Raw genomic sequence first — 26,535 nt, 5'->3', positions numbered from 1 at the left:
GACATTGTTAAAAGGCTGCAACAAATAAATAGCAGAATGAAACAGTAGTTAACCATAGAAGTTATATTAAAGGTCCTATATTACGCAGAATTGATTCTTATGAGATTTCACTTATGTTAGAATGTTGTTACCTCCTCAAAAACAGACCTGGAGTTGTGTTTTGTTTCATTCACACATGTTTGAGCAATCCTTTATTATTAGTCTCCAAAACTGAAAATGCTCTGTTCCACCTTGTGATGTCATCAAGTGGTAGTTTTCAAGTTAATAGCTCCTTTTACCTTGACTTCAGTAGAGTTTTGCAATTCCAGGGCTGAAATTATCCATATGATTCTAGTGAAGGTGAATGGAGTTAAAAACACAGTGGAGCACTTCCTGTATTACCACGTGACATCATAAGGTGGAACAGAGTGTTTTCTGAATGAGAGAACTCATCCTAAATATGCAGGATATTTGTGTTGTGTTATGTGTGAATGAAACAAAACACAACTCCAGGTCTGTTTCTAAAGAGCTAACATTATAACAGATCAGAAAATAGTGTAATATTGGCTCTTAAAAGACTTTACAGCTCAAATTTTATTGTATTACAAAAAATGTAACAAAAATTTCCCCGCAATTTCTAAGAAAATATGCACACGATAAATATTGAACAAAATGTAAAAATTGTAGTTCTCATGACTCACTTTAGGTTTCAGTCTTGCAAAGATAAATAATAACTTGAATGAACTTGCACTAAAGATGTTGCATCATTTACAGCTCTTTGTGACTTAAATCGGGATCTTCCACTTCTACATTTCTTTGTCTGGCAAAACCGACTTGACCTCAAGTTTCACAACTGCTTGACTGCATTCACAGACTATTAAATTTGCTCAGTTCCTCATATGCCAGTTATCTTTCATAATATTACAGTTAGCTTATGGATTTCCCACCCCGTGGTTCTGAAACTAAATTTCCCATTCAGTTTGAAACCTCGCTCGGGGGATAATCAGCTATGTGTTAACTAATGACCACAAGACCTATTTTATTTTAAATCTTTTTCTGAAACTTTATAAACCGCCAAGTTATTAAAGCATTTTGTGAAATCTTGAGTTTTAAATTTGCATTTTGGGCTTAAAACAACTGTGTTATGGATATTAGTTCGCACCATAGACTGTATATATAAATCGACATAGCTAACCTGCTAGCCCATCGACCCAATTCACTTTAACTGTTGCTGTCAGATTCGTCATTTTGGTCTTAAAATGTTTGTATTAACCTGCTCTACAAGATCCCGGGGGTTTTATTTCACTATTGTGTCCGTTAATTAAGATATGAACCTTAATAACAGACAAATCAAACCTTCTTTCCCTGAGGTCACTACCACTAGCGTTAGCAACTGGTTTGATTGACAGTGTTGCTAAGCACCTGCTCCCTGCAAAACCAGGAAACTTCTTGCTGTCTATGGTTAGCATGTAGCTTGTTAGCCTTTACAATGTTGTTGAACTCTTAATATTAGATTAGTTCAGAAAAAGTCTATGGAAAAATGAATGGAAAATTTACTTCCAGAACCTGAGAGCGGTCTCTGATGAGCTCCATTAACGATATAAGAAACTTCAAAATCAGTTATTGTTTGTGTAGTTTGCAAACAGACCAAAAAGTCAAGTGTAAATATATATATATAACTCTTCTGGCTGCAGTAAGAACAAACAAGGTACAGATTGTTCTTGGAGCATATTTTATTTTTATTACTGAAAGTTCACTAATATAAAAGCGTCTGCATAAGAAACAAGCACAAACACAAACAAATTAGTCACAGGAGGAGGTGAGAGCAACTTTAAAACATCTTGTCCCCAAAGCACACTGCAATAAAACTCCTTGAAGAAACATAAATGTATTCACTTGTGCTTTTCCTTATTAGAAATTCAGTCATATAAATCCCATCTGCTCTGTGTTTAACGGTCACTTTATTCATTTATGGCTAAAATAAAGAGTCGTAATGATGTCTACTCTTGCTGTTTTGAAAATGGTGGAGCTATATGCTACCTCCGCTGATCTGACTTATGAAGTAATGAAAATCAGATACTAATCAATATTAAAACGAGTATCAGAACAACTAAATTACTATTATTTAATGCTGAAAATCACATTCAATAGTCTACAGAAAGAGTGTTTTGAATGATCATTGTAGTATTATAATGTGTATCATGTGTATTCCTTAGTATCGTGACAACACTTCTCCTTTTCTAGCGCTACACTGTGGGAATGCTCACATTAAAGGGGAATATGTACAAAAGTGTCCCCAGACCCGAGTCAATGCAGTCATTCAGTTCAATCCACTTCAAACCAAAGCAGACGATCCCTCAGGAGCCACTACAACAGAACAGGACCAGCTCTCTTAAGGCTCGCAGCACAGACGTACAGTAGCAGCCTTGTATTCAACACAATTAATCCACGTTAATGCTTTTTTTTGGTCATGTTTTTCACAAGCAGGCTGTTGTAACCGAGTGCCAACTTTGTGACGATTTTGGTTTTGAAATTGGCATGCAATCTGATTTTGAATACTCACAACAGCCTGTCTCTGATAAGTGTCAACCTCAAATCGTTTTTATGCAGAACACTGAAACCAGTCGAGTTCCTGTCGTGCTGTGCCAGTGCAAGGCATTAGCTGAGGTGGAATATTGCGTAACCAACCACGTGTTTATTTAACGTTACCATTTGCTTGTTTAACGTGGTCAATAGCAAAAACTTAGCCAAGCCGAGCAAAGCCAAACTAATACCGTGAACACAATCTTACATCATTGAATAAGCGTCAAAGGGTTTAAGGGTTTAACTTTACGGGTTTTTTTTCCAAACTTTGGTCAAAAAAGTAATGTTATGAGGCTGCCTGACGAATCCAGACTGATCTCTCTCTGTATTTTTTTTCTACAGATGATCACTTTGGTCCCCACATTCTCTGTTCCCCGGCCAAACGTGATCGTCCAATCAGATCTGTTTTTTTCAGTGACACTTGTGAAACGAAGGAGCTAACACTATGATTTACAAATTTAGCAAAAAACATGTTTGACTTTAGCGCTTTGCTCATTGATTATGCAAAAATCTGCGATGTTTTTCAGCCCCCTGTGATGTTAAAGTATCAAAGTGTGAGTTGTGAGGCGCAAACATTCAATTCAGTCTGACAGATTTCCGTTGAAAAGATCGAAACTTCATTCTGTGACAGTTTAGATGTGCTGCTAAAGAATCATCGTGCAACCTGGCGCTCCAAGTTAAACTACAGAACCAATTAAACTTTAAAATAGTTAATATTAAATCCTAAAAAGCATTGATGTGCAAATTACTTCATTGATCTCGAGTATTCTATATCAGAGTAAAAATGCTAATGCTAAAATTCATGCTAGTGAAGCATATTGAATAAAAACGTCAGAATATGCAAACTATAGCACTAAAATGCACCGTAGTGTTTGCTAGCTTGAGACTGAATTAAAGTTTCGTTGTCAGTCCCACATGGAGCCGTTCACATGTGTTTGCTTTACATTGTAGGCTTTAAGTTCAGAAATATATCTAATTAGCTGTCATAAATCTCTTTTTCAAACAGTAATTATGTGTTGTGTCTGTATCTGAAATGCAGCTTGCTAATTACAGTGTGCGGTGTTTATTCTGCCGTCACGCTTTCTCTCTAATCAGTGCAGGTTATTCTGAGTCTAAACACCACGGCTCAGTCTAATCTCTGGTACCTGATCTCGCACTCTTCTGCCCATCACTGTCTCCATTACACCCCCAGTGATTAGCCTGGTTATGTAACTTCTGATTGTCATGGCCACAGTCTCGTGTAGTTGCTGTCATTACATTGTTGATTTACAGACGTTAAAGGTGCACTGTGTAGCTTTTCTGATGAGTCTGCCACCATTTTGTCATAGAGATGTTATTGGTTTACCCGGAATGCTCCACAGTTTGGCGTTAAACTTATTTATTCTAAATTTGTTCAATTACATGTGTTGTTATTGCTTTGGGAAAAACTTGCTAAACATGTTTTCCGTGAGTTGGGTCGCCTCTCCACAGGTCTGAGCTGTAACTTAATACGTTCATGACATGCTGTGAAATATTGCAGGTTTAGCAATAACATAGGATGATCCATGTACGTCGCGGCCATTTGATTTTCCTTTTGAAATGGGAAATCCAAAATCGGTAAAATGCTGCTTCACGTTTTCCAATCTCAAAACCAATTTTTTTATGAATCAGGAAAAAGTCTCATGTTTCTTTTGTGTTTAAAACAAAAAAAAAAATTGTAGAAGAAATTTCATGTTTTCCTCATGGGGCGGCCCTCAAAGTGCCCAGTGAAGCTCATCACTTCCTGGACCCAGTGACGGGGCAGATAGGTGAGGGGGGTCGGGGCAGCTTTACATCGTGGATACACCGTCTGTGGTCGTCTTGAGACTGTACTCATCGTCTGGGACTGTTGACAGCTGACGACGAGCACGCACAGAAACCCCGAGTTTGTGAATCATTTTGAAATTGGGAAACGAGAAATTACCGTTTTCTGATTTTGGGTTTCTCATTTCAAAACAAAAACCAAATTGCTGCGATGCACTCGGACCAATGACCTTCACCAAAAAATAACCTTCACCAAATAGAAGTTACACCGTGTATTTTTAAACATTTTCAATATAGTTATTATATTGTGGCTCATATACTTTGGTCATGTCTGTCAAGTTTGATAATCATTACAGCAAAAGACAAACATAGAAACCCATCAAGTCAAAAGATAGACATTTAGTGCTATTTTGTGTGTTTTTCTTGGTGTTCCGGTAATGTTGGCTCTGGGAGCAGATAATGAAGGCTCTTCTAAGCTCTGCTCCACAAAGATGATGGGATTTTCCGTAACTAAGGATGTGCGCTTTTACTGAAATGCCTTTTATAAAAATCCATGCTTACCACAAGTTATTTTAAGTAGGCACCATTATTCAACCATTATGGGGGCTTGGTCCCATCAACCGCTGTCTCAACTATGTGAAAAATGCACAGTGTTTGTCATCAAGCAAAGTAATGATGGAAGTGTCTGGGATTGACTGCAGAAAAATGCAAATGAGATCTTAATTGTGATCATTTTTGTTCTAATCAGTTGCAGAAATGTTGTAATGAGGATAAGAGACAACATTGCTAAATTAAACTAATTATGACTAATGTTATTTCCCACCTCATTGCCTTCAGTGCACTTGCCCTTTAACTAGGAGATTCCTAGTTCAATTTTGTTCTATTCAACTTATTATGAAAGTTGCAGTGGGCATTGCCATCGCCATTTGGGTTGGATTACTTTGCATGGGGCTGCCGATCTTAACAGCAAATAAGTTCTATACAGACGACAGAGCTGTTTTAAAGCCTCCAGAGAATTCAGTGTTGACTCGTTGCTCACATGAACGTTGAACATTTTACACAAATCACCCCACTTTATATCAGATTTTAGTGGCAAAACTTTTCCCAAATTCTCCATTGAAATGAATGGGATTCCTGCTTAACCAGAAGTGTCACCACAAAGAAAGTGCGGTTTAGTAGCATTTATGCCTAAAGTGGGTGGGGAGAAGGGAAAACTTCTGCTCAGGTCTTGAGGAAGGTCAGAGGGACCGAGACTTTGTGAGAATAAAAGTGAATCAAGAGTGAGACAGTGTGCGGGAGTTTTCTTAACCTTTCAGACCAAGTGCTTCTCCTCTGACGCACCTGTCGCTCAGTCATGTGTGCAGAGTTTAGACAGAAACGAGTAAAGTGGGTGGGGAGGACAATAACATATTTTAAAGTACAATGTATTGGTACAGAGATATAGTGCGATAAATGATAACACTGAAACTACTTTATGCCACTGATACAATCACATTAATGCAGCATAATCCTATTAAACCATTTTTAAATACAGTATCTTAAAAGGCCTAAGCTGCCAGAAATAACGTACTATTATTGGTCAGTATTAACCGTAGGAGTCACTTATTCAACCTTTTACAGCTCAAATGCAGTGGTGTAACAAAAATACCCAAATCTCTCAACTTATACAAAGAAAACATACACACGATACACAGGCCTAGAATAAGGTCAGTATATCTTTACTCTTTTGGCTCAGTATCCTGACTCTGATCTGTCTAGTTGTTGTTACAGAATCATGAGGCAATGACACAATTTTACCCAATATGAGGCGATGGCAAATGATCACAAGCGGCTGAATTCATCATCGCGGTTGCCATAACAATAACAGTGTGAACCATGTAACATTAACCGCACCACACCCTTTAAAGCGATATGCCTGTTTCCTTGTGTTTCCCAAACCAATTTCCTTTCATCTCTGCAGCCTCTTCCCTTGTACATGTGATACCGAAGCCAGATTTTGTGTTTAAGCTGCCTGGAATCCGTGAGTCATCTTCTAACACCCGTTCTATGTGTGTGATTTGTTTTACAGTTACTAGGAGCAGCATTCTTGGCCATCGGCCTGTGGGCATGGGCGGAGAAGGTAAGAGTAAACACTTGTACACAGCTTTAGTGCCCCGTATGCATAGCTCAAATTCTTTACTTTACTGGCCTCAGTTTAGTGAAAAGGTTTGAGTTGAGATACTGAGATAACGCATGCGATGAGGAGGGAGGAATAGTTTTGACATTTCAGAAAGAACTTTGGTAAATGTATGCTTTAGGCACCTCAGGATACAAGTTTGCACGATGCAGTCATAGTCGCATATGTGAATTTATGGTTAAAGGGATCATATTACACTATATGGTAACAGCATTATAACGTGGTTTAAAGCTCTCAAGAATACATTTGCTTTAAGATCAGACCTTTAAGCCCAAATAGTTAAGCCCAAACGTACTCACAGGGAGTTTATTATTATTATTATTAAGTCATTATTTCTCTTGGTTATCATATCTGTCCGATGTGGGAGTGACAAAGCAAGTAGCTAATGAAATCGTGAAGCTGTCCCATTATTTGTCCAAAAACACTCTATTGAAAGGCACAGATCTCGTCTCTGGACGGCTACACAAATTTTCCCTGGCAACCATTTTATAATCTTTTTGATTGTGTAAGCAGGTGCCAGGGGTACAAGTATATTTGGCCCGAACTGTATTTAGAGGAAAATCAGCTCTGCACTAATTGTCGAGCTGCACTGGGCTGGAAACTAGACATAAACAAGCGTTGTGAATTACAGCTCAGAAAAGGCACACTTGCAAATCTACGTCCTAGTCCAAAATTACAAACTCATTTGGCGCACTAGCATCAGGAGTCTAATGCCTCACGCTGCAGAACAAATTGAACTGGGCTCCCAATCCACACCACACATTGCACAACAAGTTCATTTCCGTCTTTGTGGAGGCTGCGAGGGTCAGATCAGTGCACGGCGGATCATGGAAACATACAAGGCAGTGGGCAGCCAAGTTAACACTCAATTTGTTCATTAATTAGCCTTGAATTGTTCCAGTTGCCTCCGTTAATGCAGCGCAAGCGGAGAGAGGCATGTCGTGATTAGCTACAAACCGGATTGTACAGAGAACCTTTGTGGAACAGCGTGAATAATTAAACAGGATTATAGTCTCAAGGATGAATAGGGGCCGGATGAGTTTAGGTCTCGGTGGCTAAGTAGGTTAGTTTGAATTTATCAAAATGAACAGGTTTTTGGCAAATTAAAGGTCCTATATTACGCAAAATGGACTTCTGTGACCTTTTTTGTCATGTTAGAATGTTACCTCATCAAAAACACCCCTGCAGTTGTGTTTTGTTTCCCTCACACATATTGAGTCATCCTGTATTATTAGTCTGTCTGCATCTCCAACGCTCAAAATAGTCTGTTTCACCTTGTCATGTAATGAAGCGGCAGTTTTCAAGTTAACATCTGCCTTTTACCTTTTGTTTAGTAGCGAGTTCCAAAGGGCGGGTGAGGAAGTAGCGAATACAACGATTGGTGCTGATGAGGGCGGCGAGGAGGTTGGTATCGGCTGATCAGAGGCGGCAGGGGGGACGGTGCAGATGGAGGAGGTCGATGAGATATGGAGGGACTTGTAGGCGATGAGGAGGATCTTGTATCGGATGCGGTATTGTACGGGGCGCTGGTGGAAGTTTTTTTTGAGCACAGGGGTGATGTGGTCTCCAGAGCGGGTGTAGGTGAGGACGCGGGCCGCAGGGTTCTGGATGTAGCGCAGTTTTTGGAGGTGGGTGGCGGATAGGCTGTACGGAAAGCTATTGCAGAAGTCTAGTCTGGAGGTGATGAGTGTGCGAATGAGGATTTCTGCAGTGGGCTGAGAGACGGAGGGGCGGAGACGGGTGATGTTGCGGAGGTGGAAAGAAAGATGTTTTGGTTATGTGGCTGATGTGGGGACTTATGTTACATGTGGTCATATACTCGTTCTGATAAAGCTCAAGAAAAGACCATAAAACTGTTCAGGAATGGTCAAATTTTTTGTTTCGCTACTTGTTTTAGTATTGGTTTGAATCCGATTTTTGATTATTTTGACAACATTACACTACACAAGGGAATAAAAGAAAATGTCACAGCTGTTTGGTTACGCTATCAATAATTATAACTGTGAAATTGTGTTGTTTGTTCCATCGTCCATCCCTAGGCGTATTGTCTCCTGGTTCTTAGCTGCAGTGAAAGGAGGAGAGTTTATCCTGCCCAAAGTAGCGTAGGCAGTTTGTGCTCTGTGCTTGTCTCTGGCCCGTGCAGAGGGAGCTTAGCTTAAGCAGTGGGAGACTTCAGCCTCTTACACTGAAGCTGTAAGAGTTTGACATGTGCTGCTTCGCTCGACAAACAAACAACCCAACGCAAGAGTGAGGAGATGCATGGAGCCAATGTTCTGTCAGTGTGAAGCAGAGAGGAGGAAAGTTACAGTCTGCAAGTTTGTGCTCAACAATGAGATTAGCTAATATGGAACGGTATTGATAGTGGTGAAATTCACTTCTCAAGTTAAAATCTATCAATCAAATGAGTTTATTTGTCCCTGCAAAGCTATTTAAAAGGCAGAAGCAGCTTTAAAACACACACATTTTTCAGTACAAGCACACACTGTAGAGTCAACATTAATAGTTAAAGAAAGTGCAAAATGAGAGCCATCATTGCTGTCACTTAACACACAATAAGGTTGTCCAAAATTGATACCCAACAACTAAATGATACTAAAACGAGTCTGATATCAATACTGAAATAAATCACATACAGTATTTTGACTCTCGTAAGCTTTAAGCCGTGTTAAAATGCTGTTACCTCTTCTTCCGTTCCACCTTGTGATGTCATTTAGTGGTAGTTTCCAGGTAGTTAACAGCTCCTTTTACCTTTAGTTCTGTAGAGATTGGCAATTCCAGGGCTGAAATGATCCAAATGATTCTGGTGAAGGTGTGTGGAGTTTAAAAACACAGTGGAAAACTTGCTGTATTACCTATTTTTCTATTTGACAGAAAACCACAGCCTAAATATGCAGGGTTTGTGTGTTAAACATGTGTGAATGAAACAAAACACAACTCCAGGTCGAGGAGAATATCCTCGATATCCTTCCTTTCTTTTAATAGTTTTAGCATGGTCTTGATATAATGAGATCACATGGCACAGTGCATGAAACTAATAATTCAATGTTATGCCATAATTGTGATATCAAAATTGGTATCGACCCTTGTCCTTTTCCTGTATTTTGACAACGGAAAATGTGCTTCAAGATAGCGATAAGAATGCACTTAAAATGAATAATTATCTCATTAAGTGAGTATAGCCTGCCTTTGACTTCCGAGCCAGGCTTAGTCCCTGTTACAGCACTGGTGGCATTAATTCGCTTTTTGGCTGGACACTAGTCTGATTACATTATCCCTTTTACGTCATTCCTGGGTTATTACAACATAATGGGATGTTGTGCTTGTTATTATAGTTCGTCACAATTCATCACAGTAATAAATTATATAAACGAATTGGAAAATGTATTCAAAACAGTACAAAAGACCTCATGCCATCAGTTCAGGCCTGTCTATATTGATTCACCCAGACAGACATCCTGTGACTGCTGTGGATTACCATACAAATCAGACAATGTGACTGAATGGATCTTGTGATGGAACAATCGCTCGTGTTCAGTTTTTATTGTTCTGTTGTTGTTCCTTGTCTCATTGCTTCATCGTGCTCAGATGAATAGTAGGTCACAGTTATTACCATTGTGTTAGGTAAACGGTGTCTTCATAAGTATAAAGATCGATTAAACTGTCTCGTCTACTCCAGGGCTGCACGATTTGGGAACAATATCTTAATAATGGTGATTTTTCTGACGAGTAATGCGACTGCGTTTACTCAGGCGCAGTTCACATTTAGATATAAGGCAGTGTCCACCAATTATCTGACAAGAAGCGACTTGGATGAGCAGCGAAACGTCTTTACCCCTACAACTTTTTGTCGAGTTGACAGATTTGAATTTTTCTTTTACAATTATAAATCAAAACCTAAACCCATACAGGAGAATTAACAAAAATAAATATGAATGGACAAACTAATACAAAACTTCAAAACAGACACTTTTTAAAATTTGAATAGTAATAAGTCTGACTTCTGTTTTGTTCTAGATGGACACTTATCTTCACTGCTGTTTATCCTGCTATGTAAATTAATACAAGAATCGCATGTATTTCAGAACAGGGTTGGCAGTTCAGATATGTTTTTGAAGGATATTATGATACCGGTACTTCAAAAACTGCCATTCGCTAGTTGCATCAAAATTCAAATTGGGTTTTCAGTCTTCAGTTTCAGTCTTATATTCATAATTAGTGGTTTAGGATTAGGGTCATGATATGAAATTTTGAAGTGTGATATATTGGTGAAGACAATATAGACAATAAACCATAATATTGAAACTAATTTATGCCACTGACACAAAAAACTTGGACCAGGATTACACCCAAAAACTATTCCAAAAACATGAGCTTAATAGCGTAATAGTAGAGTGAAGCACTTTGGTAGTTAGTTTATATCTGTAATGAGTCATAAAAAGTATTTATTCAACTCTCTACATCTCAGCTCTTATCTTAGAACAGAAAAATACCGAAAATTTCCCTACTTATACAAAGAAAAAGTACCCACTAGACCTGTCGCGATACCACGTTTTGAACCACGACTTATCGGCGCAGAGATATACTGCGATAAACGAGAATATTGAAACTATTTTATGCCACTGATACTATAACATTAATGCAAGATAATGCCAGTAAACCGTTTTTAATATTGTGTATCATTAAAACCCAAATCTGTACACACGATAAATATATTGCTCCAGCTAATACTAAAGTACTACAGCCCTACGTTGTGTTGTTATAGTTCTTCATATAATATTTGATGTATAGTTGTCATATGCAGTACCACAAATACAGAAAAGTACAATATATTTATACATAGAAACACACAGGTCGACCTAATGTAAAACAGAAAGCACCTTAACAATGCAACACGTTCCTGTGCATCACCTTCTATAGAGGGTTAGTCAATGCAAAAGGCAAATGAAACAATACATTTTGCACTTAAAACTGAACATTTTACTTGACTTTTTGTAATTCTTTTCTTTATAAACACTTGTCCGCCCCTGATAAGTAATAATTATACTACGGGTTTGCGCTTTGGCCAAAACAAGCTTAAGCCCTCACGAAATGGGGCGTGAATCGTGATAAAAACATGGAGAGGTGAGTGCGGGGCAGATAGAGCGGGGCAGATAGAGCGGGGCAGATAGAGCGGGGCAGATAGAGCAGAGGAGACACGCTGCTTCAGGCTGAGCTGCAGGATGTGAGTGCAGACAGGAAGAGAATGTCCACTTTCTTCACCACAAACACCACCTCCACAGAATTTTGATTGCTATAACTCTCTGAATATGAGTATAAAGGTACAGATCAGTACTTGTTTTTTTTGGTTTTTTTACATTTTGTATAATGTGTAGCATGGAAAGGAAAGCAAGCAACTTAAACTTTACTATATAATGAAATATAATATATTTTTATGAAATAGTAATGATTTCTGTTTTGTTCTAGATCGACACACATCCTTACTTATGTGTTTCCTGCTTTGTAAATTCTGAATATATATTTAAAAAAATGTTTTACATAAAATGATGAGAAAGTAGGGCCGTTACCATAGCAATTAACAATTTTAAACCAAATATATCGTCTGAATGGTGTAAAGTCTCTTCAACAGGAAGCTGAAACCCATGAATAGTGCCACAAGCAATTCCATATTTGAGTAATGAGTTTCAGTACAATTTGTTGAGTGTATATAAATTTATTGCACTAAATAAATAAATAAATAAAAGTCTCTGATGCAAATTAAATATAGTTTCTTATATCTTTATGACAATACTACAAGCATAAAGTATCATTTGTATTACCAGTTCCAGTTTATCTTGTTTTTAGACCACGGGGGGCCGCCGTAGTGTCTTATTGATGGGAAGCACTGGATTGATATAGAGTTTGTTTTCTGAAGCGCTGCCTGTGTGCTGTCTCCCGCAGGGTGTGCTGTCCAACCTGTCGTCCATCACAGACCTGGGGGGTTTCGACCCCGTGTGGCTCTTCATCGTGGTGGGCGGGGTCATGTTCATCCTGGGCTTCGCCGGATGCATCGGCGCGCTCCGAGAGAACACTTTTCTGCTCAAGTTTGTAAGTCTCCTCTTCCCTAAGCCTGTCATGTCACACGTTTTGAAGTGTGAAATAGAGATGATAAATGATAATATTGAAACTAATTTATGGCACTGATACAATAATCCCAGGATAATCCCAAAAGTATTCAATGTACAAAATAGTTTATAGTTTGTAATGAGTTTTTAATGAGGCATGGAAGTTATTTATTCAACCTTTTTCATCTCAGATCTTATCAAAAATACAGAACAATATTTCTCTCACACGAAAAGAAAAGTAGCTGAGTACCCACTATAAATATTGACTCCCAAAAATGATTGTTCCATCTCTTATTTATTGAATGGTAAGTTGATAATAGTAATCATCGTGACAGACCCAGTCCTCTCCCCCCTGACCCCAAACCTTCCTCACCTCACAGGTTCAGAGGCGAGCTGTGAGCCACCGTGACTCATAGTGACTGCCACCAGCACCTCTTATATCACAGCAAATATACGACTACAGAGCGTCAAAACAGATGAATGCACCATCAGGCCTGGAGCAAACACAAATACTGCTCTTTAACCACAGACTGTATAAAGAAACTGACTAAATGTGTGACTTTACTCATAGCGTTCGGCTCCAGTCAAACGAAGCTTGTCGAGACTCACAGTTAAAGGGTCTCAATGTGAATGAGTCAGTGTATAGTTGTATTGCTAAAGATGAAGTGTGAGCGTTTCAAAGCCTTTAATTGCTAGAGCCATTATAGAATATTAATTGCAAATAATATTAGTTTAAGTGGATGGTTTCTTCATAAGAGAAATATTCTGCATTTTGAATCAGTCATCGTAAATTCAAGAAACTGAGACATGAGCTCAGATATGTTTATCCTTGTACCAAAACAAATCTATACAATATACCCATTTTAAACATTTTAGATGCTTACAACCTAATTTGGTTAAACTATGCACCATTACCCTTGATGACTGACTAAATAAACACAATTAACACGCTGAATGATAGCATTAGCAACAACAAACTGTAAAATTATTTCCAATTTCCCGTAATTATTTGAGCACGACCTTGCTTAAATATTATTTCAGTTTATTTTGAATCGCTAATTTGGTGTAAATGGGTTTTGTCGTCATTTTCTCTCTGCTTTTGAACATCTAAAATTCTCAGTGTCTTCGCTAACAGAGTACGGCCCGTCCTGGGGTTAGCTCGCCTAGCTCAGTCTTCCTCAGCCCGCCTGCGCTGCGCGTGAATGACAGAGACAAACCTGCTTTAGTGCCGCTCGTGACTGTTAGCCGCTATTAGCTCCAGCCGACGTCCATTAGCAACAATAAGTCAGGCGTCAGAGGCAGCAGATAATGTAGCTTCTGCGCATTCATTACCAGCCCTGTCTCCTTACATTTACTGTAAAGAGAAAATATAACCCCACCGACAAGACTGCGGTTTGCAAGCCACACTCAAATTACCCAGACAACACATCAAAGTGCAAGTCCCCCCTTTACGAGAAAGTTATTATTTTGTAGCACTATTTCTATGATTTTTCAGGTAGCTGTGCTTGTTGCTAACCCTTTTGTTTTGTTTTTTTTGTCTTTGCAGTTTTCAGTCTTCTTGGGTTTGATCTTCTTCTTGGAGCTAACAGCGGGGATCCTGGCATTCGTGTTCAAGGACTGGCTCAAAGACCAGCTCAACTTTTTCATTAACAATAACATCAAAGCCTACCGGGATGACATCGACTTGCAGAACCTCATTGACTTTGCGCAGGAATATGTGAGTGCTCACCTATTGACCCAGACCTGCATGTCAGCAACTTAAAAGAGATGTTCCAGTTTGCGGGGCTTTGATGGAGTTTTCAGTATTATTGGGGAGAGCAGACCGCAGCATTTCATCACATCAAATTATACCACCATTCTCTTGCTGTCACGTATTGTACAACAAAGTTAAAAGTGCGCTGTGTAACTTTTTACATGTGGGGTCTACCTGTCTCCATGGAGTTGTTATTACTTTGCCTGGAATTTTGCAGTTAACGTATATCTGGGTTTTATTTCAGTACAGGTGTTTTATTGTTTAACTGACTTTTTTGTTAATGCCTGTATTGTAAAAGTAGCACATTGTGACAAAATGAGACTGGAAAATGAATGCACAGGGATTATAACGATGTGCCAAAGGGTTTTTGAGAGCCGGAGATGAGTTGCAGATTTAAATACTTATCTCCCCCCCTTCTGCAGTGTGAAAATCAGGTACCACAGCTTTAAAAATACCTTTTCAAAACATGCATTCTATACTGTGAAATATTCCAGGCGACGCAATAACATCTCACTGAAGACTAGAAGATGGTGGACCCTTTAACAGACAGTTTTCTATTGTATTTGTTAAACAGTAATAATAATAATAATATCCGTTTCTAATAAGTTTTTTCCCTTGTCACATGAATTCCTTATGCCTCTGTTGATACGACTGTGACTCTCTTTATAAGCTACACCGTCACTTTATAAATAGCTGAATCCAAATGAGATTAAACTCAATTTCCCAGCTCACCTTGTGCCCGTCTGTTCCTCGCTAGTGGTCGTGCTGCGGAGCTCACGGTCCGGACGACTGGAACCTGAACATTTACTTCAACTGCACCGAGCACAACCCCAGCAGGGAGCGCTGTGGAGTACCCTTCTCCTGCTGTGTCAAGGACCCTGCTGTGAGTCCACTGCTCTTCATCACTGTTTAAACACTGTGTAGAGAGGCAGGAGGGATCCACTGCTCTTCATCACTGTTTAAACACTGTAGTTAGGCAGGATTTAAAATCTGCTGTAACTGTTGTAAAGTTACTGATAGCAAAAATAATCATTTTCAGCTTATTATCCACGGGTTTCAGACTGATGAGAAATTAGGGCCGTTGTCATAGCGATTTAACAAATAAATCAAAATATTATATCTATTTTTATGTGGAAAAATGCTTGAAAATGTAAACAGGAAGCTGAAGCACATGAATTGGCAAGTACTCAAAAGTATGTGGACTGAAAAAGCTGATTTAGTGCATCTGTCTATTTAATCCTGATTCAAAGACAATAAGCCTGTTGTCTTTTACCTGTTGGAGGAATGTACTCCACATACTTACTCTGTGCTCTGTTGTTTCAGGAGGATGTCATCAATACACAATGTGGATACGACTTCCGGCGTAAAGGGGTTAGTATCACAACCTTTATAATATTAGTATAATGTATATTACCGTATACACAAATTTACTCATCAGTATTTAACACGTAGAGTCTGCTACACAGGCACAGTACAGCCTTAGCAGCTCTGTGATTGGCAGAGGCCATGTGCTGCTCTGGTTAAACTGACGTAAAGCTGCTGAGTGGAATTTCTCCTGAGGCTACATTGATTGACGGGCTGCAAACCTGTGTGATTGAAATGATCTTCAGTTGTTGAGCACAGAATAGCAATCAGCTCCACTCATTCGGCCATCATTGCTTGGTTGCACACAGCAGGAAAGTGGAATTAAATTCATGACATTACCTGAAAAAGATTAATGCAATTTCCTCTCGTTTGTGGTAGAGTGAAGATAACAGAGTAAAGCGTGTGCTTGGTCATGTGAGGGCCAAAGCATGTTGGGGGTTAAGCACATAGTCTGAGAGTGCACTCTAATAACAGATTGTTCTTCTAACAGGGATAATTAGACTCCCGTTATAGCCTGGATGCAGCCTTACTCCACTCTGTAATTGGCGACTGTGGGTTGTGCCAGTGCACTGGCTCTGTGTGGGTGTGGTGGTTACAACTCGCTGCACTGCAGTCTGAAAGATTGCTGTTGCTAGGCGAGCTGCACGGTAACAGCACCTGCCCGAGACAGAGCTATACTCTGGAGTGAGACCGTGGTCGTTGGTGTTTGAGGCCTATCAGTGACCTGCAGAGGTTCCTGTGCAGCCTGTTTGTGACAGAGGAAGAGCCAGAGACAACAGAGGCAGCTCAGAGGAAGTTCTCACACAACAACACAGAGTTTCCTTGTTTTTCCATTGGCTGCCATTTGATACTCTTTACCTCTCATTGGTTGACAGCTGGCTGTGAGAACAAAGTCTGTCTGCTCGACTTGCTACTGTAACAAAGCGTGTATTATACGAAGAGAGGCTCACACCCATCCTTAACCTTGTTTTAACAACAGTGTAGTGTAAATATCACCTTTACTCTGCACATATGAAAGCTCGGACAGGAAGAGGAAACAGACTGTGTTCAGCCCTGACATAGACCTCTGCTCTTCTCTCAAACTCTGTGTAATCTCAGCGTGACTCATCTCCTCCTCTGTCACTGGCTTCTCCCTGTATTCTGCTCTGGTTAGTCATAGGCCAAAGATCATGTGCATACAGAATATTCACACATCAGCAACAGTGGTGTCCTTTCCAAGAAGACTTTACTACATACTGTTTGTGCTGTGCAGGAGCTGGATCGACAGAAGGACATTTACACAAAGGGCTGTGTGGGCCAGTTTGAAAAGTGGCTTCAGGAGAACCTCATCATTGTGGCTGGGATCTTTGTGGGAATTGCACTTTTACAGGTAAAAAAACCAACCCCCTTTTGTTTACCCCCTCTCTAATAAGTTTGGGTTTTAGTGCCATCTAGTGGAGCATCTCTCTTATCTACTGTGTACCTCATAATGATTCACATTTTTAGTTAACGCCCAGTCTGACTCTCTCTCCAGATTTTTGGTATCTGCCTTGCCCAAAACCTTGTCAGTGATGTCAAAGCTGTCAAAGCCAACTGGTGACAGGAGGGGGCGCCACATCCCTCCGATCGGCACACTCTAGTCCAGTCCAGCCGAGGACACAGCACAAACGCACTCACTGAGCTACTCTTCATCACTCACCTGATGACGAGACCAACCAAACATTTAACAAAACTGTTGTTTACCACTCGACCGGGTGCTGACCCAAATATTCAGAGGACCTTCTTGTTGTTTTCAAAGCTAGTTTCTTAAATTTATCTTTTTTTCTGAAGTAGTTACAATGGACATGTGTTTTATCAAGGGCACAATTGCACAAGGACTCCTTTTGAAACTGGAGATCAGAAAGCCATGTTTGACAGAAAAAAACTGGACTCAGCGACACGGAAGATAAGAGAAATATAACCAATTTGTATGTCAAGTTTTTCATGCTGACCAGATACCACCGACACAGAGGACTTCCTGTGTTTTGTTTTCCTCCTATGACCTTTAATGACCACTGAGTGACGCAAAGGGAGCCAACCCACTTCAACTGTAAAAAAAAAAAAAAAAAAAAGAAGTTTAAAAGTGCCATTAATTTCCTGCGATTTATCTCTGCCCTCCCTGTTCTTCACATGGCATTTCTGCATCACCCGCCCCACAATACCTCAGGGCCTCACACAAATTATATGCTTTCTCTTGCTATGCTATCTCCCTTTCCCATCCAGTGTCTGTTGAATTTAGATAGAGAGTAACTTAAAGCAGAAAGCCAGAAGACGCTTTTGCTAGAAAGTCACCCCATTTCCCCTGCAGTGATTGTATTAGTGGTTCATTTACTGAAGGATGTATTGTATTATGTGGGAAGGCCTGGTCAGGACAATACCACATGGGGGAAAAGGGCCTAGCGATAGAGATTGTGCGTTAAACTCCCAGCATCCCTCGGGCACACGGGGATGCGGGCTCGGGGCCTTTATTTTTTTACTTGATTTGTGTCACCGCATTTGTCTTACGCTTTGTATGTTTCAGATTCTTCAATGTTTTAAAAATGTTTCAAGCTGTTTTTGTTTGACATCATACGGCACCTGTTTACCTCTCATGACTTCACTGCAAAAAACAAAAAGAAATGTTGTTTTTAGACGTCAAAATGGAGACCAAATATTATCAGCTGGCCATGACGGCGCCGATTCTAACTGACTTGGCCAACATGTGAATTTATTGTCCCTTTATGTGGGAAGTGCCAGTTTATTTGATGAATCAAACGCAATTAAAATGTTACATTATCATTTTTATTTGTATGGAATATTGTCTCATTGTTTTTATTGGTGTTTTTATAGATTAATGATATGCTGAATGCTCTGTCACTATTTTAACACAAATGCTGCTTTAGAGTGAACTAGTAAACTAACAGCCTCTTTAAAGATAGTGGCTTTTGAAGCATTGCCACGTTTCTTTTTATATTCATATTCACTTTTTCGCCCCTTTTTCCACATTATGTACAGCTGCGAGTGCGTAACTCACTTGGAACGCGACGAACAGCATCCCTCCGAGCCGTTTCATCTTGTTTATCCCCACTAAATGTGTTTTTCAATGCAACTAGCTCCACTTGATAAATCCACTGAACCAACTTAATGAAATTAGTGGCTGTAACAATTCATAATACTTACCCAGAACACCTTGCACTGCAGCCTGCCAAGTTAAAAGAGGACTACCATTTATATCCAGTGACAGCTCACAAAGTTTGTACACAGTTTGAATATATGTTTTCATTTTTGGTGACAGCGCCTTGTGATCATGCTACCCGTGCACGCCGCATGTCGCGTCTCCATCTTCAAAACAGCTGTTGGTTCAGATCTGCGTCAGTTAGGAGGAAGGCTGCCATTTTTGGTGTATTTTTAAACACCGGGCCTGTTTGAAAGTGTAGGACAAAAGGAAGATCTGCGGAAGAACAAAATGGTGGCAAACAAAAGGGATGTAAATTTAGACCATATGAATGTGCGCGGCGTTAGGTTTGACAGGTGCGGTGCAAAAGACGGAGCTCTGCCTCATGAGCGCTCTTCCATTTAACGGCTTTGTGTGAAACCGTTTGTACTTTGTTAAACGGAACCGACACAAACATTTGCAGACACCAAATCAGCGTACACTTGTTTCAATCTTATATATATATTTCTGTAGCTTTTATCTTTTAGCCTGACCACCCAGCCATGTTTATTTTCCCAACAAATAAGAGTATGGAATTGCACTCTTCAGTCTTGTTCTGTCATGGCTTGCTTCTCTTCGCCCATTTTTTTTTAATCCTATAATTTTACGCCATATTTCACATAATAATAAATATGCAGTAGTCTTATATTACGCTTTTCCAGACTCTCAAATTCGCTTCACGATCCTTCATTCCATACGATTGTAGCCGCGCTGGTGTAGAAGGACAACCACCAGCACTCACACGCTCCACGTTCAAACGAGGCCGAGCGGGGGAAGTGTCTTGCCCAAGGACACGGCAACAGTTTTGCCAATAGCGGTAATATCAGATACCACAAAGTACTAAACAGGCCCGGACTTGCTTAAAATGCGAAGATCTGACTAGACGATTCTTCAGTGATCGATTCAACGCAGATCATACCATATTTCAAGTATTTTTTGTAATTGGTTCTGCTAAAAAATACAATACAATTAAGATTCATTATCTGTCCATCGTTACTGAGTTTACTTTGTGCATACTTAACGAGTATTTGTATTACAGTGGTCCCTCGTTTATCACGGGGGTCATGTTCTAAAAATAACCCACAATTAGCGAAATCTGCGAGGTATCAGCTTAATTTTTTTTACAATTATTACTGACTACGCGATGCTGCCGAATCCTACGCGTATCATCGATTTCGAAAATAAAATTAGAGAACAAACTAAGTACGTCACAGTGGAGGTGAAAACGGGGGTAGATCTGCAAAATGGCGTCTTGAAAATACGCGATTAAAGATTACTCAAACATGACTCACTCCAAATACAACTTCAGGGGGTCAGTGAGAAGAAAAAACTACAGTAAATCATGGCTAAAAGCTCTGAAAAGTGAATTTTGAACAGGTCTGATTTAACATTTGCGAGAAGAAATAAGAAAAACTCAAAGAATCACATGCAAACTTAGCAGATTTCACACCTAATGAAACAGAAGAGTTTGTTGTTTGCAGAAGAAGTGAAAATACAGTGGTCCTAACGGTCTAAAAATACCCCGCAATAGGCGAAATCTTCAGTAGCCATCTTTATTTTTTTTTAACCATTATTCTATATGTTTTTGGCTGTCAAACCCCTCACCACACACCTTATACACTTTTCTCACACAGGCATTAACATTTTCTCACATTTCTCTCTCGTTTAAACTCTCTCAAAGTTCAAACCTTTGTAGGCGTCTTTGTCGGTGCAGAACGTTTCATCGACATTGTGGGTTTTGTCGGGGAGAAAACAAATTGCAAACGTACAGCACTTAAGAGTCACACTGCGATCCAACATTTACGTGAATTTCCAAAAAAAAGCATGTAAAATTGCACTAAAACAAACCCGCACTGATCCTATGCCATTTCTTTGCATGTATTTTTTACATGTCAATCAAACTCAAATGGATCCCAAATCAACTAATAGCACTCTAGAATGGAAAATAAACATGGCTGGCCAGGCTAATATCTCAGGGTTTCTTCTCTACGTTAAAATATGTAAAAAGCATTTTCATATGCAAATTCTGCCTTTCCAAGCAACACTTAAGACACCATTAACCACATCGTCATAGTAACATCATCATCCTCGTGTTTCGCTTCGGGGCAGGTCTTCAATATGCATCCAGCTATGTCTCGATTCAACCATTTTTGCTAATTGCAGTTTGTAATTCGTTTAATTCGTGTGGGGGCTGAGGGGGAGCATGCTAATTGTGTTTTGTCCTTTTATGACAATGGCTTTGCACCAAATGCGCTCTCCACGTTCCCCATGGGCAGCGATATCATTCCCAAGGAGCGGTTTGTGAATGTATACGACGTGGACCTATGTGTTTGTTACCGAGGGCAGCCTAATTATGCAGAACAATGCACTACAGCGACGCCAACAATGTGAATGACAACCATTTCGACGCCTTTTAACACGTTTTTGAGTTATGAAAGCGTTCCACTTATGCAGACTCACAGCTTTTATACAGGAAAATGCCACAGAATTAATAAGCAACAAATCAAGTCTAGTTCAAACAAAACTGAACCACTGACGGGTGAAAACATATTGTTCAGCGAGGTTTCAGTTAATGGGTGATTAAGAGCACTCGTTGTCCTCTAAATCTTTCACAGTATGGCTTTAAACAGTCCTTAAATGTTTCACAGTATGACTTTAAACAAGTCTATTGACCATTTATGTTGTTGTCTGTTTTTATTCCTCAAAAATACCCATTGAAAAACGTCTTACTGTTGATGTTTACTGTACACTTCTTACTAACTCAGTCTGGTTGTGCCTGTTGCTTGTCTCCATGGCGATAAGGATAAGTTTAAAGCCATACTATGGAGCATTCAAAGACAATTCCATGTCTTCCATCAGAAATACATGCTGAAATGGGCTAGCTTTAGATTTAGGAAAACTTAAGTTAATTGGTTTATTAAAAACACCCTTTGTCTTGAAATGTTTCACAGTATGGCTTTAAACAGTCCTTAAATGTTTCACAATATGACTTTAAACGGTTCTTAAATGTTTCACAATATGGCTTTAAACTTGTCTTTTTAGCATTTATGATGTTGGGTGTTTTTATTGCTCAAAAATACCCATTGAAAAACGTCTTACTGTTGATGTTTACTGTACACTTCTTGCTAACTTAGCCTGGTTGCGCCTGTTGCTTGTCTCCATGGCGATAAGGATAAGTTTAAAGCCATACTGTGGAGCATTCACAGACAATTTCATGCCCTCCACCGGAAAAACATATTGAAATGGGCTAGTTTTGGATTTAGGAATATCCTTTGTTAAATGTTTCACAGTAAGGCTTCAAACTGTCCTCAAATGTTTCATACTATAGCTTTAAACGGTTATTAAATGTTTCACAATATGGCTTTAAACTTGCCTTTTTAGCATTTATGTTGTCAGGTGTTTTTATTGCTCAAAAATACCAATGAAAAACATGCGTACACTTCTTGCTAACTTAGCCTGGTTGCACCTGCTGCTTGTCTCCATGGCGATAAGGATCAGTTTAAAGCCATACTGTGGAGCATTCACATAGAATTTCATACCTTTCACCAGAAATACACATTAAAATGGGCTAGTTTTGGATTTTGGAAAACCCTTTGGCCAAATTGTGAGAAGTACGACTTGATAAATGCGTGTTCAAAACTGCAGGTCGTGTTGATATGTCTGAGTTTCCAAAACGCGTAATAAGTTGTTTTGTTTTGTTTTGGGCGATAATATATAAGCCATAATTAGTACTATCGACAGCCTCACTATTTGGGGCTATTTCTCACTTCTTAATGTCCTCGTTTATTGACCCAAGCCTCCAAATGGCTGTAAACAACATGCATAATTCAAACTTTAATCTCATTTTCATTTCATCTTTAACTCTAATGGCATTTCTGAATTTTAAATGTTTTTTCTTTAGTTTTTTGGAGTTTTTTTGGGGTTTTTTTTGCAACAGAACAAACTGAACCACGGTTACATCATTTCCACATTTCCGTTGGCTCGTACGCTTTTCAGATTTGCTAATACTTAACGTTTTCTGCCCGTGGTATTACATAAAAAGTAGCACATTCGATCTGATAGTCTCTTACCTCATCCTACCCAGATGCCGGTCACATGACGTGCCACCAGGAAGTGCCCGAAGCATCATCCAATCAGCATTCATAACTTCATGTCAGTGTGGAAATTATAGCAATATCACAGTAGTTATTGCTGTCTGCTCCATATCAGTTGAATTGACAAGGCGTAAGGAGACTGTGAAACGCATTTGGTATAACAATAATGCTATTTTATGACCCGCCATGAAATCCCTCCGTTAGACTAATATTCAGACATATTGTAAGTGTTGAGTCTCATCACCAACGCAGGACTTTTCTGAATGGGTTGCCTTGTAAAGAATTCTTGTACATGTATAGAAACTGTGGGACCTGGTCTGTTACACTGTATATTGTGCTGAATAATGCCTCTTTCATATAATAAAGGATTTATTACAACAACGTCATGTTCTCGTTTTTAAGCGGCTTTTGTTTTACTTTGTCTGGTTCGGTTAAATCACAAACACGATCATTAAAACATGAACTAAACACAGCGGTGAAATGAAAAATTAAACTGAATTTCCCCTGGTCTGTTTGCTAAGGATGAGCTAATTTAGTTTCGAATTCACTTATTAAGGTTACAACACGGTTAATGGTTCACAACAACTTTGCTCATGAAAGTCTTTTGAAATATTTATCTCCTAACCAACTGTGGACAATTTAAGAGCAATAAGAATCCACAGGTAACAGCCCTGAGTCAAAAAGCAGGTTTAGGCCAAACTCAGACTTTGTTAAACCTGAAAAGAGCTCAGTCCAGAGTTTTCAGTTTCATAAGTTAACCTAAACCCTGAGTCAATCACCATGGAAACGCACTCTGAACCTAACTTGGTCCAGAGCAAGTTTTATTCATCTAACCCTGAGTTTAACCAGAGTCTGCTCCTGAACCAGAGCTCTGATTGGACAGTCACTGCGCCTGAAGGAGAGCTCTGATTGGACAGTCACTGCGCCTGAACCAGAGCTCTGATTGGACAGTCACTGCGCCTGAAGGAGGGCTCTGATTGGACAGTCACTGCGCCTGAAGGAGAGCTCTGATTGGACAGTCACTGCGCCTGAACCAGAGCTCTGATTGGACAGTCACTGCGCCTGAAGGAGGGCTCTGATTGGACAGTCACTGCGCCTGAAGGAGGGCTCTGATTGGACAGTCACTGGGCCTAAAAGAGGGCTCTGATTGGACAGTCACTGCGCCTGAAGGAGGGCTCTGATTGGACAGTCACTGCACCTGAACTAGAGCTCTGATTGGACAGTCACTGCGCCTGAAGGAGGGCTCTGATTGGACAGTCACTGGGCCTAAAAGAGGGCTCTGATTGGACAGTCACTGCGCCTGAAGGAGGGCTCTGATTGGACAGTCACTGCACCTGAACTAGAGCTCTGATTGGACAGTCACTGCGCCTGAAGGAGGGCTCTGATTGGACAGTCACTGGGCCTAAAAGAGGGCTCTGATTGGACAGTCACTGCGCCTAAACCAGAGCTCTGATTGGACAGTCACTGCGCCTGAAGGAGGGCTCTGATTGGACAGTTCACTACTTAAACGTATTTGTCATGTCACGTTAAGAAGAACAGTTTATGTTACTGTTATATTTATCTGACCTTTATGTGCAAACTGATGGTGTAAAGTTGTTTTAAAGTTATAAAATAGTAGCCCACTTAATGAGCTACAAAAACTCAAGTAAAAACATATTTGTGTTTTGCTGCATCAGACCTGAATTGACCCTGATCCTCGTCTCATGACTTCCTGTCCCTCTAAGATGGCCATCGTCTCATTTACCGTTGCCGTGGTGAATCCTCTTGTCTGGGATCCATTGATCATTGTGAGTTTAGCTGAGGAGAAACGCCATGACCAAACTCTGAGTGGTTTAACTCTGAAACAAGAAACTCAGAGGCGGCTCTGTCTCAGTCGAACAACTCTGAGTCAGGAATTAAACTCAGAGTTAGTTCATCTTGTTTTGTCATAATCCAGTGTAATGTGTGTGTGAAGTGTGTAATGTGTGTGTAAAGTGTCTTAATGGGTAATAAAAAGTAGTTATAGTTTGAATAATGGCTCCATCTTTGTAACTTAGATCAGTATTATAGTATTATCTCTTCTAGTTCAGGGACCAGTGCATTTCCCATTTCCCTCAAAAGTTCATAATGGTAAAGTATTTATATTAACATTAATTTGTGTCTTTACTGACCCCTTGTGGCAGAGGTGGTTGGCTGTAGTTTGCGCGTGAGGTGAAGTCATGACCTTAGACCAGACATGAGCAAACTACGGCCCGGGGTCCTCACGTGGGCCTTTGGTCTTATTAATCCGGCCCGCTGAACGTGACCAAATTATATTAAAATAGGTAAGGGTCGACTTTGTTCAGAGTTTTTCTTTTTAATACATTAATTATTAATTTCAATTCAATTTATTTTTGTAAAGCCCAAAATCACAGCAGCAGTCGCCTCTTTGGGCTGAACATGAGAATTAATTTAACCAACAGAAAGTTAGAAAATCAACAATGAAACAGAAACAGACAAGTAAATTAATCAACAGAAAACAGGCAAATGGAGAAGTGTCTCAGAGCGCCCCCTGTCTTTAGACCCTCCTTCTCAGCAAGGAAAAACAAAAAAAACAATTTGAAAACAATTTGTACAATGAGCCCTGCATATTCATGTTTTATATATATGTCAAATTTTCAAACCCATTGAGACCCGTGTGTTGAAAAGTTTTTCCATCCCTGCCTTAGACTCAGTGAATTTGATCTGTCTTTTTTTTTATGAATGTGCTTTCCGTGCTTTTATTTTACTGTTATCACCTCAGTCATAACATCAAACCCATCAGGCCTTTTATTTCTCCATAATCCACCTAAAGTTAACTACGAAATACATTTTAATTCTGGTTGTTTACTGATTTTTCCATCTCACATTGCAATATTCAAGTACTATAACACACAGTACGCATAGTAGTAGGTGACAGTGGTCCAGAGTGTTGGTCCACTGGTCTGAATGTTGCCGGTTCGAATCCTACCCCACTGTCTGCGTACACCCTGATATAAAGCATTTTGAAAGTCTTAGAATATTGTAAAAGTATAAAAATATGACCATTTTCTATTTAGTATAAAGAGCATTGAGCTTCATCTACTAATACTAAACATGTATAACTGCAATGAAATAAAATAACCTTTGCAGCGTCTCAAACAGCGTGTAAAAACAGCTCTGAACACTGTATTGAAAAGACGTTGTGTAGGACGGACATTAAATAGTGCCCCATGTGGTCAGGAGGTCAAATGCATTAGCAGGTCCATAGCCTTGGTCTATATTATAAAAAAGTGTTTGAGTTGAATGCAAAAAGACGAGTCCTGATGTGCCCTGAAGAAGAAAGTGTATCCGTCAGCAGGGGTTCAGAGTAATGAACAATACAAACGGTTCTCAAAGGAGTCCACGTTTCAAAACAAAATGTGCTATTCCGTCTTTTTAATTGTCAGAATCTAAAAAATGATTAAAAAGTTGATGATGAGTAGATGCGTCGTGTTTTTCAGTAAATTTATACA

The 26,535-nt window shown here is 39.6% G+C and overlaps 1 protein-coding gene across 1 annotated transcript in view; it reads left to right on the top strand.

The window, feature by feature from the left end:
- tspan17 (tetraspanin 17) overlaps positions 1-23,425 on the top strand; it is a 31,591-nt gene extending 8,166 nt beyond the window's left edge. The window contains exons 2-8 of the mRNA XM_033973957.2: positions 6,413-6,463; positions 12,458-12,604; positions 14,168-14,338; positions 15,132-15,257; positions 15,698-15,745; positions 16,992-17,108; positions 17,253-23,425. Of these exons, the coding sequence (XP_033829848.1) occupies positions 6,413-6,463; positions 12,458-12,604; positions 14,168-14,338; positions 15,132-15,257; positions 15,698-15,745; positions 16,992-17,108; positions 17,253-17,318 (726 nt within the window). The 3' untranslated portion in view covers positions 17,319-23,425. The remainder of the gene's footprint in view (positions 1-6,412; positions 6,464-12,457; positions 12,605-14,167; positions 14,339-15,131; positions 15,258-15,697; positions 15,746-16,991; positions 17,109-17,252) is intronic.
- Positions 23,426-26,535: the final 3,110 nt, after the last annotated feature.

Source organism: Periophthalmus magnuspinnatus, chromosome 10 (genome assembly GCF_009829125.3).
Source record: "Periophthalmus magnuspinnatus isolate fPerMag1 chromosome 10, fPerMag1.2.pri, whole genome shotgun sequence".
NCBI lineage: Eukaryota > Metazoa > Chordata > Actinopteri > Gobiiformes > Gobiidae > Periophthalmus > Periophthalmus magnuspinnatus.
This window is presented reverse-complemented; position numbering and strand designations above follow the sequence as displayed.